A 19,778-nucleotide genomic window follows, 5' to 3' on the forward strand; every position below is an offset into this window, starting at 1 on the left:
TTTCTGTACAACATGAATTAAATATATTCTGTTTTTGCTCTGAGTCACAGGACATTCACAGTCAGTGGGGAAGGGGGTTAGGGAGAACCCAGGCTCCAAGGGGTGGGGATGGGCATGGGGCCTGTGGAGAAAACATGGGCTTGTCGTCCCCTTGGCCTTTGCCCTTCAAGTTCAACCAAGTGTGGGGAGACCTGGAACACGAGGTGGGTATGGAGGAAGGGTACCCTCTGCAGCTTACATAGTGGTGCCAGCACCTTTGCTCTCAGGACCACCCTCTTTGGAGGTTGGTGCCAGGGTCAGGTAGACAGGGCTAGGAAGGAAGTGGTGGATGGAGGAGAGGCCGCACCAACCCCAAAGAGCCAAGGCTACCTTGGTACCAGTGTCAGGGTGACCGTGCATATCTGGGTGCCAGCCTCAGGACCCTGAGACAGGGTTGACTTATCATCCCTCAGGGCTGATAACACCCATGGGCGTGGTTTAGGGAGGAAGGGACACAGGGGCTAGGTCAGAGCTCCAGGAACAGTGTACTCTTCCACCTGCCAGTTTAAGGCAACCCTTTCCAGACTGGGGGATGGGCAGGGGGATGGCTGAGGTGGCAGGAGTACAGCTGGGAGTCCCAGATTACCTCCAGGTGCAGCTGGACATGGGCAGCATGCTGTGCTCTTTAGCCTTGGTTCAAGCCAGAGGGCACAGGGCTCTGGCAAGGAGGGGAAAACAGTATGGGGGGTGGTGACAAGAGGGGCTCCTTTTTTTTTGATGCTCCAGAGAGGTCTGCCTTGGGGTGGGGTTAGCACACACACTGGCACAATTCCAGGGTCCCAGGACCTTGTTCCTGGAGTAGTCCTTGTTCTTGGAGGGGAAGAAGGTGAAGGGAGAGTGTCCAAAGGCTAAGGAAGGGGTCTGTCAGGCTGATGAGCCAGGAAAACCCAGCCCCCCCCCCAACTACCCCGCACTGCAGCTGGGAAAGGGTCCCAGGTTCCTCCTTGCCCCTCACTTCCTCTCAGGGAAGCAGCTGACGCCCCATCCCACAGTGGGTGACAAAGGGGTTGGTGTCCAGGTAGGAACCATCACAGAGGTGCGTGGCAAGCAAGGAAAGGAAGCAAGTGCTACCACCAGGGCTGCCAAGTGGTCCTCAGACTGGCCACAGGCGTTCATTGCTCAGCCCTCGGATGGCCACACAGGCCCCATACTTCCTGAATTCACGTTCCCTGTGGCCTCCTGTCCCTCGAGTTGCAGCACGCTGGACGCAGCTCAGAAGATGCTCTGTCGCCGGTTCTTCCCTCGCCCTGGAGAATGGAGCGGGACGGGAAGGGTTAAAGGGACCCTTGTCCTTCACACGCTTTGATCCAGGAAGCAAGGGCGTGTACTTGGATTCGGGTCTCATCCCTGCTGCTTGTGAGCTGTGCGAAATTGGGACTTATCTTCTAGGGGCCTCGGTTTCACTCAAGTGAAAAGCATTTACAGTGCCAGTCCACAGGGTGTTTTAAAGATTACTTAGACCATGCATGGGAACCACTGTCAGTCCAAGGCCATTGGCTATGCTAGAGACAAAGTGTGGACTGGCCAGGAGCTTGGGATCTTCAAAGAGAACCCACCAGGGACAGGGTGCACCCCTGTCAGGGCTACTGTAAAAGGCAGTGGGTGAGGGAGGAACCTCGCGTAAGGTATGTACGAGGGGGTGTAGACTTCTCACCACAAGGGTAGACCGCCAGGCCCATCTCTTCCTTAAAGGAGAGTCCTCCCTGGGGAAGGCAGTCTACTTGGTTGCTTCTAACAGAGAGTTTAGGGGGAGCCTGTGGCCCTACCTGGGTGCTGGAAGGCCAGGCCACGATAGCCTGGGTCCTTTTGGAGCTGGATCTCTTTCAGGGAGAAGATGGAGGCAGCTGGACAAGAGAAGAGGGAAGGGGAGGCCTCATGGGAGCCACTCTGCTTGCTCCTGTACCTAATGTCCCCACTTCCACTAAATCCACAGAGCTGAGGCAGCCTCCAGGCAAGACTCAGTTCTCCAAATGAGAATTGGGAAGGGGTATCCATGTGTCCAAGATGACTTGCCTGGACCCAAGGGTCCAGCCCCTGTGATAGCTCCACCCACATCCACTGCCCCTTCCCTTGTTCTGGCCCCATCCCTTGGGTACTTACTGTCATCAAGCTGGTGTATGCGTTCTCCCAGAGACTGGAAGTAGGGGTGACTTAGGGCTGCCTCTGCTGACATACGACTCTTGGATTCATACTGAAAGGCACAGGGTAGGCTCTTGGGCCCTGCTGGAGAACCTTCTAGAAAATGGGCCGAGGTGGGAGAAGCCCCCATCTGACCCAAACCAGGCAGCCTTGGGGCTTAGGATACCAGGATTCAGACATCAGAAAAAACTAAAATGGGGCTCCACGGGGGGGCGGGGAACGACTGCTTCTTGGGATGGGCATACATGAGCAGAAGATGCCAATCATCACCTGAGGGAGTATTGGCGCTATTCGCAGATTGCACCGCTAACTACCCTTTACCCTGCGCTTGCTCTCAGGTGGGCGCTGTGCCAGCCCCACAATCTTGGCGTATCCCCAGCATCTTCTAAAGCATAAACTGATACCCGCCATGCAGTTGAGAAAACTGAGCCTCCCGTCCTCAGGAAGTGCCCAACCAGGCCTTGAGTACCAAGCACAGGGACTAGTGTCCCTTTGGGGCTTTGGAGCTGCAGGCCTGAGCTACCGGCCGGACTTTCTTTAGTGTCTCTCTCTCTCTGGGTAGGATTGGAGGAGACTCACCAGGAGGAGGCTGGTCAAGAGGTTGATGCCTTCAGTATCCAACCTGCAAGGAGGAGGCGCTGGCACAGGCACAGCCAGGGACAGGCTGGGGACCCGAACCTCTGGGAGGGAGATCACAGTGGGGAGCCAGGGGCCTGGCAAGGGACTACCTGGGAGCGTGGCTGAGCAGCGGCTGTGGCAGGTACCGGGGGAAGTTGTAGGCTCGAAACTCAGAGAGGGACGTCACACCCGGCCATGTCTCTTCTGTAGGAGTCCCTGGAGAATTGGAATGGTAAGAAGCTTATACTGCAAGGGTTCAACACAGAAGAAGCCAACAGAGAGTAGTTCCCACCCCGCCCAGTCCTCTGTGCTCCTAGGTGGACAGAGTTCTGGTGACCCCTGCTGGTGATGTGGAGGGTACAGAGGGAAACTAACCCAGGAGACGGAAGATGAGGTACAATTCCTCCTTGACAGTAGAGCCTGGGAAGAGGGGCTTCCCGGTGGCCATCTCATAGAGGATGCAGCCCACGCCCCTGGGGAAGCAAGGGCAACGGTGAGGCCAAGAAGCACAACCATCCCTCCTAAGGCTTCTGTGTGAGGGAGTCAATGACACCCTAACACAAGCCTGGGAGGTCACCTCTGGATCTTAAAAGGCTCCTAGAACCAACCAGACTCCCACTACGATCCCTCTCTGTGAGCCCTGGGTCCCCTAAGTCTGCTAGGCAGAAAGACAGGTGCATATTCTCACTCTCTGGGGAGCCTTGGGCTTGGCCAGAAACCTGGGTTGGCTTTCAAGTTGAGCTGGTTTTCATTTTACACTAAATTGCTTTGTGATAATGCTCTTGTACACTGTAAAGATTTGTCACTCATGTTGATTTAATAAAATGCTGATTGGCCAGTAGCCAGGCAGGAAGCATAGGCTGAGCAACGAGACTAAGAAAATTCTGGGAAGAGGAAAGGCGGAGACTTAGTCGTCAGCCTGATGCAGAGAAAACAAGACGAGAATGTCTTACCAGGAAAAGTTACCAAGCCATGGGGCTAAACATAGATAAGAATTATGGGTTAATTTAAGTTGTAAGAGTTAGCTAATAATAAGCCTGAGCTAAGAGACCACACAGTTTGTAATTAATATAAGCCTCTGTGTTCATTTGGAACTGAATGTCTACAGGACCAGGCGGGACAGAAACTTCTGTCTATACCAAACCATACATTTGTCAATTTTAATAATCAAATAGTATGTCTCTTCCAAATGTTCTGGGAGAAAACTCATCTACCCTCTGGCAATTCCCACCTCTACTCATGGGGAGGCATATCAGAAGTACAGCATTAGAGGGTCTATAAGCTCAGAGACACTGATATATTTCTGATTTAATTTGCTAACAGTAGCACAGCAGGGAGAAGGGGCACTCTGAGCAAGGTCAGGGTCATCTTGGACAGGGTCTAAAGTCATGGACAGTCTCTCCTACTCCCCTCTGCTGCTTACTCACCACATGTCAATGGGGGTAGAGTACTCTGTGGATCCCAGCAGCACATCTGGGGGCCTGTACCAGAGAGTCACCACCTCATTGGAATACGTCTTTGTAGGCACTGATTTGGCACGGGCCAGGCCTAGGAACAGAGAGGTCGCTGAATCTCTGCTAAAGGGTCCTGAGAGTCAGGTTCTTGGGCATCCCTCAGAATCCCTCTATCCTGAGGAGACTGTGCACCCCAGGGGTCAGACCTACTTGCCAACCCTGACCCCTGACCCTGGCGTCTGCCTCACCAAAGTCAGCCAGCTTTAGCTCGCCCCTCTCGTTGATAAGCAGGTTCTGGGGCTTCAGGTCCCGGTGCAGGATCTTGCGGCGGTGGCAATAGGCCAGGCCCCGGAGCAGCTGGAACATGAAAATCTGGCGGAGAGAGGGAAAGGGGGAAGTGTGATAGGACCAGGTCCTATGTGGGAGACCCTTTGCCTCTGTCTCAGACCAGAGAGGAAGGCTCTAGGAAGGCTCCCTGGTTCTGCTGGCCACCCTGCAGGCCACCTGGGACCTGTGCACACCAGGAGTCACACACGAAGAGGAGGCAGTGAGTGTGAGGGGCTGGCGTGGCCTCTACATGGGAAGTAGGAGAGCAGAGGGAGTGAGGGTCCTCTAGGCGGGCATGGATGTGCTCAGTTATTCATCACCAGAGCTGGTAATCCGCCCTCCTCGTTCCTCAGAGGCCTCCCCTCACTCTGGCAGAGAGCTCATGCTTGATAGTCAGAGTTAAGAGAGGAATCTGTGCCAGCAGCTAGACAGAAGTGGATGGCAAGTCTGTTCTCGGCTGGGGTGCTCAGAATGGCTTCTAGACTAGCCAAGTGGCCTTTCCCTCCTTCCTACGTTTGAAGCGCCGAGCAACCTCAGCAGCTGGTGGGAAGAGGAGCACCCCGCGCTGGCCTTGATGGCAGGTGGCTGCCATGATGAGGTCCTCACCTTGACATTGTGCATGCTCATGAGGTTTCCACAGTGGTCTAGATACTGTTTCAGGTCACTGTCCTGGAACAGACAGTTAGGTTCAGTGCTGCCCCCTGCCTGGCCAGTGGTCCAGACCCAGGCTAAAAGGAAGCCCTCTTCAGTCTGGCCCCTGCCTGCTGGCAGCACAGGGCCCTGGCTCTGAACCCTTGGCCCTCTTCCGCATGGGAACTTCATTGACAAACAAACGCTAGGGTCCTTCCCTTGCCCCACCCTTCCCAGACCCTCACCCTCTCTCTTCCCTACCCACTTCACCCACCACAGGGGAAGAGGCTGCCAGCCCCAGTCCAGCTCACCAGGTATTCAAACACCAGGGTGAGGGACCGATCTGTGTGAATGAGGTCATGCAGAGTCACAATATTGGCGTGTTTCAGGTCCTTCAGCAGAGACACTGGGGAGACAGGCCCACCTGGGTCCCCAGGCCCACCAATACCTCCCCACTATCCCTTCCAAGGGCCAAAGATGGCCCTTCACCCAGGCTCCCACCAGGTGTAGGTTGAGCCCCTCCTCCCAGAGGCCCAGGGTGCAGACCCGGACATTGTACCCTCTCGAATGGCAGTACAGGGTGCTCCCTCCTCATGCTCCAGCCGGATCTCCTTCAGGGCCACGAGGTTCTCTGTCAGCTTGCTGCGCCCCTTGAAGACGGTGGCATAGGTACCCTGGGACAGAGCATTCCTGGTCAGCCCCAGGAGGATCCTGTTCCTGTTCCCAGTTCCACCCTTTAGGTGTCTGCTTGGGTTAGGATTCAAGCTGGGTACCCTACTCCCTCTGTTCAAATGGTCTGCTTTTTCTGAAAGTATCTCAATCAATTTCCTGGCTGGAGCGGGCTGCCCATTCCTCTGCTCCCCGGCTGGAGTGGGTTGCCCATTTCTCTGTTCTTCCGCGGGAGTGGGCTGCCTATTCCTCTGCTCCCCTGCTCCCCTGCTGGAATGGGCTGTCCATTCCTCTGCTCCCCTGCTCCCCCGCTGGAGTGGGCTGCCCATTCCTCTGCTCCCCTGCTGGAGTGGGCTGCCCATTCCTCTGCTCTCCCGCTGGAGTGGGCTGTCCATTGCTCTGCTCCCAGCTTGGCTGCCCCTCGGTTATTATAGCCCAGCCTTGCTCTTAGGTCATGATGATATGGCTCTTGAAAGACAGGGCCTTCTTACCCTTCACAAGCCTATACCCACTCCAGTCACAGAGCCTCACACAGCGATGTAGAAGCAGTTTAGTACCAGAGCCCTTGCTGTGTGGCAGACACCAGGAACTTCCTTTGGTACCCTGCAATCTTCCCCAACAATAAAATCACCACTGTCATCCTTTGACAGAGAATGAAACTGAGGTGAGAGGCCATGGGACGTGTCAGTCGTGGGGCTAGTGAGGGTTCAAATCCAGGCCATAACTACTTGACTAGATTGTCCAGAGACCTCTGTCCTCTAGGCCTCACTCAAGATCAAGGGACATCTCAACAGCTGCTGAAGGCCAGGCCAGGCTGCTAGGCTGGGACAGTGTGACTCGGAGGGTCAGGAGCCGTGAGGGGCAGAAGAGTCGTCACCAACCATCCTGCTGCCCCGACAACAACACCGACTCTTACCTCCCCCAGCTTGTCCAGTTTCACATACGTTTCCAGTTTCCCAAAGCCGATATCTGACTGGGAAGGAGACAAGGAGACTGTGAGACTCAAAGGCCCAGCAGATCTTTCTAGTCCATACTCCTTCAGGAGGGAGGGCCGGAAGCGAGACGCCCCCATTGTACAGAGAAGCTCCAAGGCTACAAGCTCCAGGGAGGGCAGCTTCAAAGTCGTCCTTTTCTCCTTATGAGAGCTGAGGGACCCCTTCGATGGGGGCCCTTCCTCCATGAGTCGGAGATGGACACACCTTGCCGAGCTGCCTTCCCAGCATCCACCTCACTGCCTGCATGGCTCTCTTGCTCAGGAGGTTACTGGCTCCTCCAGGGCAGGCCTGACATTCTCTACTTTGTAGAGACACCCCACACACATCCCCCCAAAGTCTCTCATCAGTTCATCTCATCTGGCTCAGGACAGGACGTATCTTAATAAGACAGGCTCTGAGGCCCACTCACGGGTGAGGCTCCTAGGAATTCCTCACAGGAAGCTGGGACCTGGAAGCCTGTGATGGGTGTTCTGACAGGTCGGGCTGTCTGTCTGTTTCTTTGTTGTTTTACTGGGGAGGGCTTTCATTATCATTAAGTATTACATAACATATGTGAGCTATATAAGAGACCGTGTGGCCTTGTAGCAGCAATAGAGAACCATAGCTGAGTGTGTTTGCTTGTTCTTCTCATCAGCAGGAACATGCTTCCTTAATCCATGTTCTCCAGGTTCCTACGCACAGCAGTGACTGACTCTAGAGATGCGCCTATTTCTTTCTATCAAAGGCCACTGGAGAGGAAGTGACAGCTCTCTAGACTTTGCTCCCATTAGTGCATTAGTGAGATTGTGGGTGTGCACAATGGCTGTTTGGGATGACCAAGCATATGCCCATGACGGCGAGGCAGGGAGAGTCTCGAACCACGTCTCTACACAGCGAAACACCACCTGAACCTTATCTGGCTTCTGGTTTTGTTTTTTTGAGATATAGTCTTACAGTGTACCCTTGGCTGTCCTGGAACTGCGCAGCCCAGGCTGACCTTGAATTCTTGTCACCCTGCATCAGCCTCCCAAGGAATGCTGGGAGTACAGATATGACTCACAACAATGTTTATTGGTTTTAACCTGGGAGACCCTGGAGCCTACTTGTTGTAGGGAGACTATTTATTGGAATCCAGAGAGACCAGCAGGTGGCGCCAGAGGCACAGGAATCTTTCTGCCTCTCTACCCTGACTGGTGTCTCCCACTCAGCACACTCTGACCCTCCTTGGACTCACCAGGGACGCACGACGAGACATTCGGGTGAGTGGCTTGGGCAGCCCTGGGCTCTCCAGTTGTAGCTTCTGCAGGAACTCCTGGGGCAGGCGGATATCCATGGGCAGAGAGAGCCTCTTGTTGAGGTCCTGAGGTGGCAGATGAGACGGGAATACCATGTTGGCCTCAGGAGGTCCCTGCCTTTCACTCTGGATTTATCTGTTCTTATAGAGCAGGGCCAAGCCACGGGCTGTGACCTCAGGTTCATGGCTACCTGAAGGGTATACAAATGTGAACCTACAAGGATTACTGTGTGACCCTTAAGAGGTTTCATCCCCTCTCTAGGCCACAGAAGCCGGACTGTAGAGCACGAATCTCACACCCTCACAATGTAATTTCGTAAGCACATTTTTCTATACTTAGCACAGATATGTGGCTCATAACAACAGACAAGCTGTCTAGCCAGGAGCGTTCTAGTCTTTGACATATATTCTCATGCAGTTCCCTCAATAACCTACTTCGATTTGAGCCCCCAGTGATCGGGGGAACCACTGTGCCATGTCTACAGCTGTGGATGGGCCTGACCTGTGGAGCCTGAAGGGGCACCCTCACCTCCATGGAGAAGCGGCGCTGACTCTGCCGTTGTGGGTACTGCATGCCAGGGGACAGCTGCCCGGGCTCATCCCCGCCATCTGCGGGGGAGAACACGCTTGGTTTCAGTCCACAGCGCTGAGTGGCACGCCTGAGCAGGACAGGCGTTGGTTCCTACCTCCCACTCCACGGTCTGTGGACAGCCCAGGGCACCCACCCCCCTCTGGCCCTGATGTACAGCAAATCAGCAGGGCTCACAGGGAGTCTGGGAGGGAAAGAGCGAGGTAGCCTGACCCTCATCCTCGTTCCTCTGGGTGAACTCAGCCAAGGACTCCTCAATGGTCTCTGGGCGGGGCACGGACAGGGAAAGCCTTCGCTTAAAGTTCTTCATCTTGTTCATGGTCAGCAGGGGGCCGTTGTGGGTCCTGGGATAGAGAGGAAAGAACAAGGCGATGTGGCCGCTCTATACCCATGGGAGCCAGGCTTTAGGTCATCCTGACCAGAGCCTCAGTTCCATGATGACGGATCTAATCCTGTTCCTTCCTCTGTGACTCTCAGCCACCTTCTGTCCATGACTATACCCTCCCCTGCCGTTACAGCATCAACGAGTACACTCTCGACAGTCAGCCTTCAGCTAGGGTGTCTGGAGATCTTTGAGACAGGAGACCATACCTGGATGGCCTTCAGGCCATTGGCTCTTTCTGAAAGACCCTAACTGCTTGGTGCCCACTTGTCAATAGTCTTGACACCTGATACTGATACGAGAATGCTCCCGCTCTCACCCTGGGTCCTCGGGAAGGAGGTCAAGGGAGAGCGAGCACAAAGCCCAACCTCTGCTCCAGCTGCAGTGTGCAAGTCAGGAGCAGCGTGGGAAACCCAAGGCAGACCAGGAAAAGGGAAGCCTGAACTGCTGGCCCCTCCCTCGCCACAGTCCTCTGAGCAGGCCTGGGTGCCCTGGGCTGAGGACACAGTGGGGCGGGAGCTGCCCTGTTCTATTGCCCTCTAAGTTCTGCCCTCCGGACGGCACCACGAATGTTACTGCTGCTTCCCACAGGTGGATGCTCCATTCCCTCCCTCTCCCTCCCTCCCCCTTCCCTCCCTCCCTCCTTCCTTCCCTCTCTTCCTCCCTCCCTCCTTCCCTCCCTCCCTCCCTCCTTTATCCCTATTTTGAGACATAGTCTCCCTGTATATTTCTAATGCCTGGCCTGGAACTTATTATATTGACCAGGCTGGCCTCAAACTCACAAAGATTCATCTGCCTCAGCCTCCTGAGTGCTGGGATTAAAAGCCCGTACAACCATGCTTTTCCCACAGGCCCCACCCTCCGTGGGCTTCAAGAGCATCCATCTACAGTCACATCGACATCCTGCTGGGCACCATACTGCCTTCAGTTACAGAGGGGCTGCAGGCACCAGAGGCTACACAACCCCCTTAGCTCCCCACCCTGGCCAGGAAGGCATCAGGAGGGCCAACCCTATGGGAGGGGGCATCTGCACTCCTCCCTGGGCCTACTTATAACCCACTTCTGGAGGATGCTCAGGCCTGTGGCTGGCCGGCACCCAGTTGCCAAGGCAACCAGGCCCCCCCCCCCGAATCCTCCTGGTTTAAAGGATTATGGGTCAGTAACATGTTTGCTTTGCTTAACGATCATATCCTCTGTCCTCTGCTAGCCTGGAAAAGGTCCTCTTCCTGGCACTCCGTGCTCCTGGCTGCCCCTACCACAACTGAGCTGGGCCCTCAGGCTCTCCTGACCCAAGAGAAGGCTTTGGCCTGCATGGCCTGTTGAGTCCTCCTCTGCTGAGGAGCTTGCAGACCAAGTCAGTCAGGATGCCACACCACCGGTGGGTGGAGCATCTCCTGCGTACAGCCTGGCGCCGCCGAACACTCGGTTACAGTACCTAAACAAGATCCCTGTTCCCTCCCGAGGGGCTCAGGCTACTGTCAGCGTGCTGCCCAGGGCTCTCCTCAGCTTCCTTGCCTTGCCCACCTAGGCCCACCCCAGCTGGATTCCCACTTATGGCCCCAGCCTGTATGACGTCACAGGCCTGCCCTCTGCAGAACTCAGGGAGCTCCCAGAGGACAGCCACCCTGCTACATGCCCCCATGTGTGGCATCTGGCTCAAAGGACCCACACAGGCAATGGTAACAGGACAGACAGGCTCCAGGGACAAGAAGACTCAGTCGTCCCCTACCTGGTAACCTTCATTTCTAGCAAGACCAGAGGGCGGCAAGCACCCCACGTACATGTTCATTGGTGTGCAGCCGAATGCTGCCGTGACCAGGGTCATCCGAACACATGCTAACTACCAGCTTCTGGAGCTGGAGCCTGGGAAAACGCTTGGGGGCTCAGGGCCTTGCTAGTGGTAGGCAAGGAGACTGCCTCCACCTTCTCCTTCAGGGGTTCTTAGAGAGAGAGAGAGAGAGAGAGAGAGAGAGAGTACTTCACATGTGTATAGGTTCCCCTGGGGGGCAGAAGAGGAAGTTGGATCCTCTGGAGTTAGAATTTCGGGCAGCTGAGAGCTGCCTGAAATGGATTCTGGGAACTTGAACCCAGGTCCTCTGAAAGAGCAGCAAGCACTCTTAACCACTGAGCCATGGTTCCTACCCACTCTACTGTAGCAATGGGTATTTCAATGTAGTCTTGGCTAGTTTTGCATTTCCAGTCTTCCTGCCTCAATCTCTCAAGGGCTAGGATTACAGCCCTGTCTCTCCAAGACAGGCAGAGAAGATGTGTATTTAAAACAGGGTAGCCGGGCAGTATTGACATACGCCTTTACTCCCAATACTTGGGAGGCAGAGGCAGGAGGATCTCTGTGAGTTCAAGGCCAGCCTGGTCTAGAGTTAGTTCCAGGACAGCTAAGGCTGTTACAGAGAGAAACCCTGTCTCAAGAAAACAAAAACAAAACAAAAAATAGGGTCCCTGATAATCAGCATGTGTAGACATGGCTGGCAGCATCTGGGGTTCAGGTGAGGTGGGCTAGGAGAAGAGCCCTCAGAGCTGCAGAGGGTCCAGGAAGGAGACAGACACAGCTGCAGGAGCCCCACAGGGGAGATGCTAGGACTGGGGAACACACATAAGCTTCCTAAGTTCTAGGAGCGAGCCGAGCGGAACGGCGTGTGTGTGTGTGTGTGTGTGTGTGTGTGTGTGTGTGCGCGTGCATGCGTGTGCATGTGTGTGCACACGCGCACACTGCCAGAGCTATCTGAGGGGACATGGGACATGAGGCCAAGGCTGTTCAAGGGATGCAGGGGACACACATACTTGTCTGTTCGTGGTGTCAGCTCTATCAAGAGGGACCAGCCGTGTCTGAAAGCAGCTCTCCCATAAGGCCACCCTACAGTGTGGGCTTACGGGATGGTGGGATGTGTTGCTGGCTCGGTAACTCCCGGTAGCTGCCATGATTTACACCCTGGCTTTTGTTCAGGGCGGATAATTTCTATCAGACAAAGATCAAGCCAAAATCCCATCTGCTCTCTCTAGGGTTCAATTGGGAGTAAAGAGCCTATAGCTGGCCTAGGATGGAGCGGAGGGCAGAGCAGGGAGGAAGAGCTGGAAAAGCGGAACGGAACCGAGGCTCCAGGCTCCAGGCTCGACCTGAGCAGTGTGATGGATGACCGCATAGCAACAGCAACCAGCTGTTCTCTGTACTGGAGAAGTGGCCAAGAGGAAATGGCTGTCACTACAGCATGAGGAACGGAGGTCAGACGTTAGGATGGACTTCCTGATGGTGACATGGGAACAGGCAGCGGGAATGGTGACCAGAGCAGAGAGTGGCTACTTCTCTCTGGTAGGGACAATTAGGGCATTGAACCCAATAGGGTCTTGGGTGTGACAGGGCACCCGGGGCACTGAATGGTTTGTTGTTCCCTGGCTCAAGACACAAGATGCTCTGTCACTCTTGCCTTGGGAGAATCAGCTCCTCAGATTTGGGGGTTGAGGGGGAAGGGAGACAGGAAAAGGGCCTGTCACCTTGGTGCTGTCTGCCTCTCGTCCCCAACTAGAGACAGAAAGACCCAGTGTGACCCAGTCTGAGGCCCGCCCAGGGCCAGGCACAGTGTGGCCTTTGTCCCCAGGCCAAAGAGCCATCTGGGTCTGTCCCGTGCAACTGGTGCCAGGGTAAGAGACGTGTGGTGTAGGGGTGTCACCCGGCAGGGTGGCATGGGGGAGGGCACAGCAGAGGCCCCTCTGAGACTGTGGGCTGGGTAGGCAGACCCTAGTCAGCTGGCCTCCCGCCTCCTGCCCAGGTAAGCCTCTGTCTCCTCGGCACACACCAGCTGCCAGCACTTCCTGTTGGTGCCAGAGACAAGGGTGTCACAGGCGACAGGAGGAGGGGCCAGACTCCCAGGCCAGCAGGGAGCCAGCGAGGAAGGAGAAGGTGCTTTTGGAGAGTTTCAGTCTGCACCATAGACGCCCGCAAGAAGGGACTGTCCTGCTCAAACCAAGTGCACGACAGTGACCACATCACTGCTCTCTGCAAGCTGAAGTTCTCCCCACTCCTGTCCCCTCCCTGAGCCCGGAGTCGCAAATGTTCTTCCCCACCTCAGTCAACAGTCAGGCGAGCGCTCTCCAGCTGAGCCACCCTCCAGCCTGGCCTTGTGCCTTCTGATGGGTAGGGAGATAAACAGCCAGGGAAACAAGCAGGGTTGTAGACGCAAGAAGGGAGGAGGGATGGGGAAGAAGGATGGGTGGGAAAAGGCTCCCTGGGGCTGGAGAGATAGTCGGTAGCTGCTCTTCCAGAGGACCCACAGGGCAGCTCACCACTGTAGCTCCAGTTCCAGGGGATCCGCCACCCTCACACAGACATACATGCAGGCAACACGCCAGTGCACATAAAATAAAAATAATAAATTGCTAAAATGAAGGTGAAGCCTCAGAAGTAGTTCAGAGTAGAATGTAAGGGAGCAGGTCAGCGTGGGGCGGGAGGTCAAGTGGGGGAAGTGGCCAAGTGGGGGAAGTGGGGGCAGTCAGCCAGGACAGGGTGGGAGAAGCAGATCAGTGAGGATGGTTGGGAGTAAGTCAGTGAGGGCGGGGGTGGGGGGGGAGCAGGTCAGCAGGGACTGGGCGGAAGCAAGTGGGGGGGGAGAGCAGGTCAGCAGGGACTGGGCTGGGTGGGAGCAGGTGAGCGGGGGTGGGGTGGGGGGGCAGGTCAGCAGGGACTGGGGGGAGCAGGTTAGCAGGGGCGGGGGGGGGGCAGGTGCAAAGGCCCTGAGGCAGACCTGAGCGCTAGCCTTTTGAGCAGTCCTATGCAGTCCAGGGAATGCAGAGCAGCTGCTGTGTCGGGAATCTAGGTGTACCGCAGGGTGTGAACAGAGGGTGCGAACAGAGGAGTGGCAAGATCCTACCCGTGTTTGAATGGACTCCCTCCGGCTGCTATGCTAATAACAGACTGTACGTAGGCAAGCAGCCCTGTCAGGCAGCTCCAGTAGAGACCCAAGTGAGAGACAGCGGACTGGGCCCGTCATGGCAGCGTGGAGGAGGGAAGCAGTGGCTGGCGGGTAGGTTTTATGTGGGGTGAGAAAGCAGTCAAGGACATGAGGCTGAGCAGTCAGGGCGCTGAGCAGTCGGTGGGGGGGGGCAGGGAGAGACTGGGAACGTAGGTTTGTGTACAAAGATCAGGAGTTGGATGGAGCGGTAAGGTTTGGGTATCAGATGACCTCGGGTAGCATCAGCACAGCCCACTGTGGCTCTGGCTCTCCGTGCAGCTGCAACCTAACCACACAGCCCCGCCCACTGTCTCCCCAGTGGCCCAGATGCCAGCAGGGAAGAGAACAGGCACTGGGGGCAAGCAGTTCCGTACCCTGGAAGAGTGGATGCTGAAGTCCCCCTCTTCAGGCAGCTCTGCAGGTCACACATGGCAGGGCCAGTGCAAAGCAAGGGAGAGGTCCTAACGCTCCTCTTAGGAGGAAGCAAGCGCCACAGAGTTGCTCAGGCCAGCTACAGGGGCCCATGGTCCAGATGGAGGGTACACTTAACCTGCTGTCCCCTAGCCCAGGACAACCTCAGGTATCTCCTATCCCTGTGCTGAGCTTGGGACCCTGGCCAGGAGAACATGGAGGCTGAGGAGGTTGGCAGAACAGACAGGCACTAGGAAGAAGCTCAGGGTAGGGATGAGCATGACTTCTTAACTTCAGAGGCCAGCCCTGAGCTCAGAGAACTCCTTCCATGCTCTCTGGAGCCTCCCACCTAGACAGGACTGCCGATACCCAGTCTGCACGAAGCTCTGTCAGGATCTGGGCCCTCCTGACTGGCCTCCTGTCTCACCAGCCCTGCTCCATGGGCTCTGCCTCCAGCGAGCTTTGCACATGTACTCTGGGTCTCTTGGGTCTTCAGTTTTGTCAACCCCAACCCAGGGCAGCTGGGTGCCCTGCTTCCAATGGGGCCTAACTTACTACTTGTCCCACACCAAGGCACGGTGGTTCTTGTGCTTTGCTGGCACGGGACAGTAGGCACGCGTGGAACCTGCTCTGTTTGGGTCACCACTCACTGGGAGGGTGAGGCTTTGTTCTGGAGTCAGTTTCTGGGCCTACGGCCAGAGGCTGAAAGATATAATGAGGGGCTACCCCCTTCCTAAAGCCCAAGAGGGTCTGACCCTCAGTCCCAAAGGCAGACCAAAAACTGGGGACTTCCTGACACCCTCTGCTCCCCTGCCCTGTCCTTATCTCAGGCACCCAGCCACTGGGTGCCTTGGGGAAATTTCAAAGAACCAGAGGCAACAGCTGACCAAGTTTGCAGATGTCATAAGCAGGGACTCAAAGGCATTCACCTTCAGGGAAAGCTGTACTTGAGGGAGCTGGCGGATCCCATCATCCTTCGCCAGCCACCAGGCCCTACGGGAGGATGAGGCACAGGGAAGCTGGTTGCCCCTGCTGCCTGGGGCAAGAGCAGCAGCCGGAACTTGCTTCACTGACACCCTGTCCCAGCTGGATGAGAAAAGCCGTGGGTCTGGATCCTTCAGGGTGGCCAGAGCTGAGGAGGACAGACAGGCCTGCGGTCACTGTGCCAAGGAACAGATGCTGTGGACAGTGACTGAACTCAAAGAACATTCCTACAGATTCTGGAATGCAGGAAACAGGAGAAGGCCTTCTGGGACCAAGCTGGGCAAAGCCTAGAGGAAGCCGGCTCTGGAGGCTAAGTGTTGGGCTCTGGGCCCTACAGTGTCTTTCGTCTGGCTTTGGTGCTGGGATGTAGCTCAGTGGTCAAATGTGGGCAGTGTCTCATTCTGACCAGAAGGATCCTATGGTGAGAGCCACATGCCATGAGCCCTAATCGCCAAAGTTCTCCATCTGTGTCTAAGAACATACACATACTGGCAGTGCGAGCCAGAAGGTACCCTGTGTCTTACTTAGTCTTGCCTCCTAATCCTACTATGACGGGCACCTATGCTCCACCTTGGCACGCTTCCAACATGATGCCCTGACATGCTAGACATCCCTCAAGTGTGCAGAGCCTTCACAAGAAGCACAAACTCCAGGGTCTGGCACACAGGACTCTGGTGCCTGGATTCCTTGTCTCCTCCCCCTCTTTTTCTTTTGGTGCTGTTTTAGAGACAGGGTCTCTCTATGCAGTCCTGGAGCCCACGATGTAGACCAGGCTGGCATTGAACTCACAGAGGTCCTCCTTCCTCTGTGTCCCATGTACGAGATCAAAGGTGTGCGCCACCACATCCAGCCCTCTTTTCTTCTCAACAGCTCCCAACCCTTCCAAGGGTTGACGGTCCTTGCCACACTCAAACCCCACTGCTCTGCATACAGCACCCTTCTGGAATGCTCTTCCTCATTCCCTACCTCCTGGGGAAGCTATACATGAGCACACCTCCTTCCTCCAGGGTAAACGAGAGGCTTTCCCTTGCTGTCATCCGAGCAGCCTGCATATACTCAGAACCACGCCTGATGTTGGTCAGGACAGGTATGAGGCCTTCCTCACTCAGTGTTTCCCTTATACACAGCAGTGCCTGGACTCAGCAGCTCCTCAGAAGGAACAAACAAGGGAGTGAGAAGCCCACTGAGCTCCAAGTCACAGTGCTTAAAATGCCTTTCTTCCTAGATACACACAAACACTAGACTCCTCAAGGACAAAGATGGTACCTTGGTCAAATGTGAGCTCCAGGACCCACTGCTACACGCAGTCAGGGACTGCTGTCTTTCCTACTACCTCTTTCAGGCAGCCAGAGACCTGTTTCTAGGCTTATCATCCCCTTGGTAGGGTCACAGGAGGGCTAGCCTGGCCCTGCTCTCTCCTTGGGTACCCTAGAATAAGCTGTACAGCTCCCCAACACTGGACACTCTTCCTTGGCTCTCTGCGGCTAGAAAGGGAACTGGATTGCAGTGGCAGGTGGACCCGGGACCAGAGGAGAGCTAGCTACTGACCCTCCAGACCCAGGTCAACTGTGACCTCTCTCCCCAGTAATATCTCCTCCAGCCTGGGACTTTGGGGTCCCCACCATATCATTCTGGCACACCTGGCAGACAGAGCACCTGACTCGGCCCAGGAGCTGTCTGATCCTTCACTGCCCTTGCTTGTCTGTGCACAGACAAGGGCCGGGTCTAACTCACCACTACCCCACGATCATGGTCTGCCCAGAGTCACCCGTGAACACGCAAAGGCTGGGCACAAGTCTTACATTATGCCCTAGCCCTCCTCGTCTGCATCTATGGCTGTGGGGATGGGAGGATGGAGCAGAAAGGACAGCTTCCTGGCCAGCAGAAATTCTCACAGGAAGTCACACAGTGTCGGATCTGGAGGTGTTCCAATGAGGGCGGACAGTGAAAAGAACCAAATGCATCTGGCTGCTTCCAGGGCTGTGGGATGGGGCCTCGTCTTAGCCTCCCATCTCTTGCAGGCAGATTATAGCAGAGACTCACAGGGCAAGTGCTCCGCTAGGCACAGCCCTGGCTCCAACCCCACTTGTAGCCTTCCATGTGGTCACCTCAGCCCTCCTGATGTCCCTCTTTACCCTCTGGCTTCTCGGAGCGCAGGGACCTCTGCACATACAGAATCTAATAGTTTTCTCTTTTGAAGGGGGAGTGGTACTCAGTTAAGGTCTGCCTGTAATTTGCAAGGAGGTTCTGGGTTTCCTGGCAATGAGTTAGGACAAGCTGCCTTCTCTCCTCTGTCAGTTCTGGGCCTGGTAGACAGAACAAACCATCTATAGGGGCTGACAGGGCCTTCCTCAATCTTTCTCTCGGCAAAACCACTCCCAAACTCAACTAAAGTGCCACTTCCCTGAGAAGCAGTCAGTACGTGACCACGCCACAGCCGGGAGCAGGGGCAGGACAGGCCCAGCCTCCATCTCCCATCCCCTCTGCTCCCACTCAGAGCTCTCTTCGTCCTCTCCTGCTCCTCCTGGCCCTCCACCTTAAAGGGCCTCCCTCAGACGTCCCTCAAATCTGTGACCCCGCAATCCTGCTGCGAGGTGTATACCCAAGAGAAGGGAAAGCTGTCTGAGGAGCCACTTCCCTGCAGTGTTATTCTCAGCGCCCACGAAACACGACAGTCAGGTGCCCAGGGCACGTGCGTGGATTTTAAAATCGGGAATGCTATTTAACCATTAAGAAGGAAATCTTGCCGGTTAGGCCATGGGCGAGCCAAGTGGATAAGACAAGACACAGAGACACACAGAAAGCTGCTGTTATGGAGAAGGACAGCAGAATGGTGGGTCCCGGGGCTGGGGCAGAGTTGGGGCAGGGCGCGTAAATCCTGCTGCTGCGCACAGGATGGAGACTGGAACTGGCTAGGAAAGACTCAGAGCATTCCCACCGCTGAGTAACGGTTATACCCAGATTTAATCACTAGGCAACGGCTACATGCAACATCACATCACAACGCGTCCTCAAAACATGTGTAATTCTTATTAGACAATTCAAAATAAGTCTGTGTATTTTCTAATTATCTGAGGTTTTCCTTAAGCCCTAAAGGCACAGCTGCTTTCCCTCCTTCTACATCTGCAGACACTGCCACCGACACCTTCAGAACAAACAGCAGAAACACAGGACATCGAGTTCCGGCCCCTTTGGTTTTCCCTGGTAGCTCATGGTGTCTCATGTTTTTGTTTTGTTTTTTTGGTTTTTCGAGACAGGGTTTCTTTCTTTTTTTTTTTTTTTCGAGACAGGGTTTCTCCACAGCTTTTGGTTCCTGTCCTAGAACTAGCTCTTGTAGCCCGGGCTGGCCTTGAACTCACAGAGATCCGCCTGCCTCTGCCTCCCGAGTGCTGGGATTAAAGGCGTGCACCACCACCACCGCAGCGTCTCATGTTTTTGTCTCCATGCTTAACTTTAGCGCAGAACTGCAGGGGCCTTTGAACGCTAGTGTCCCACGGGACCTCAGAGTCCTAGAAGCCGGGAGTGAGTATATAAGGGAATTTCCTGGCGTCTTTAGCCATGGTCCTGTTTGTTTTCCACCCCCACCAGCCTGGTCCACACTAACCCCTAGGCACATTTTGATGGGTCACTCTCTTCTAATGGCCCCTGTTTCCATCAGAGTGGTTGGCCACTCCCACAACCACTGCCAGGCTCACTGACTGTCCCAGGCTCTCCTTGGGACTGTCCCAGGTGACCACCCTGACCTGGGTTCCCCCATGCCTCCTCTAGAGAGCCTCTGGGTGGCCCTGGCTGTTCCATGGTTCCCTAAATATCCCTGTCAGTGTCACTCACCAGCCAGGTCACAGGCCCCTCGAGGGCTCCCTTCCGCTTCCTGGGCTCACAAGCTCATGTTCAGCTCCAGGCCCTCTCCCATGCTTTGTGCTGCTTGGTCTCAATAACAGCTCAACTCCCGGGTCCCCTCCATTTCTTCCCCCCCCCTGCTTCCCTCCCACCCTTATATCTATTGAACTCACTTCCTCACCTGTCCCTGAATGACAGTACACCCCAAGTTCCCTCTTTGGCCCTTTGCTCTTCCCCTCTACAGTAGATTTCCTGGGTGATCTCATCCTCTCCCGGGGTGGAAACCACAACCCCCGTGCTGGTGACTCTCAGACCCACAGCTCCAGGCCCCCTCAACCCTGGGCCTCGGCATGCAAGGGCCGACTATCTACCAGGAACCTCTGGCCCAATGTCTCCCATGAGTCCAGTCTAAGAGGCATTTTCAAGTAAAAAGGGCAGCTGTGTACAACCCAGGGAAGCTGCATGTC

The 19,778-nt window shown here is 55.4% G+C and overlaps 1 protein-coding gene across 2 annotated transcripts in view; it reads right to left on the minus strand.

Moving 5' to 3' along the window:
• Cdk18 (cyclin dependent kinase 18) overlaps positions 1–19,778 on the minus strand; it is a 25,082-nt gene continuing 5,304 nt past the window's right edge. Inside the window, exons 2-16 of one of the 2 annotated variants that reach the window (XM_075987891.1) lie at positions 8,947–9,077; positions 8,674–8,753; positions 8,085–8,210; positions 6,793–6,849; positions 5,767–5,881; positions 5,519–5,613; positions 5,184–5,246; positions 4,499–4,622; positions 4,224–4,344; positions 3,172–3,269; positions 2,907–3,012; positions 2,758–2,800; positions 2,140–2,230; positions 1,806–1,883; positions 1–1,286 (exon numbers count right to left, since the gene is read on the minus strand). In XM_075987891.1, coding sequence (XP_075844006.1) covers positions 1,252–1,286; positions 1,806–1,883; positions 2,140–2,230; positions 2,758–2,800; positions 2,907–3,012; positions 3,172–3,269; positions 4,224–4,344; positions 4,499–4,622; positions 5,184–5,246; positions 5,519–5,613; positions 5,767–5,881; positions 6,793–6,849; positions 8,085–8,210; positions 8,674–8,753; positions 8,947–9,052 — 1,338 coding nt within the window. In that variant the 5' untranslated portion in view covers positions 9,053–9,077 and the 3' untranslated portion in view covers positions 1–1,251. Of the gene's footprint in view, positions 1,287–1,805; positions 1,884–2,139; positions 2,231–2,757; positions 2,801–2,906; positions 3,013–3,171; positions 3,270–4,223; positions 4,345–4,498; positions 4,623–5,183; positions 5,247–5,518; positions 5,614–5,766; positions 5,882–6,792; positions 6,850–8,084; positions 8,211–8,673; positions 8,754–8,910; positions 9,078–19,778 lie in introns of both variants that reach the window. The other variant, XM_075987890.1, reaches the window with a different exon arrangement.

The sequence above is a fragment of the Microtus pennsylvanicus genome, chromosome 10 (assembly GCF_037038515.1).
Source record: "Microtus pennsylvanicus isolate mMicPen1 chromosome 10, mMicPen1.hap1, whole genome shotgun sequence".
Taxonomy (NCBI): Eukaryota; Metazoa; Chordata; class Mammalia; order Rodentia; family Cricetidae; genus Microtus; species Microtus pennsylvanicus.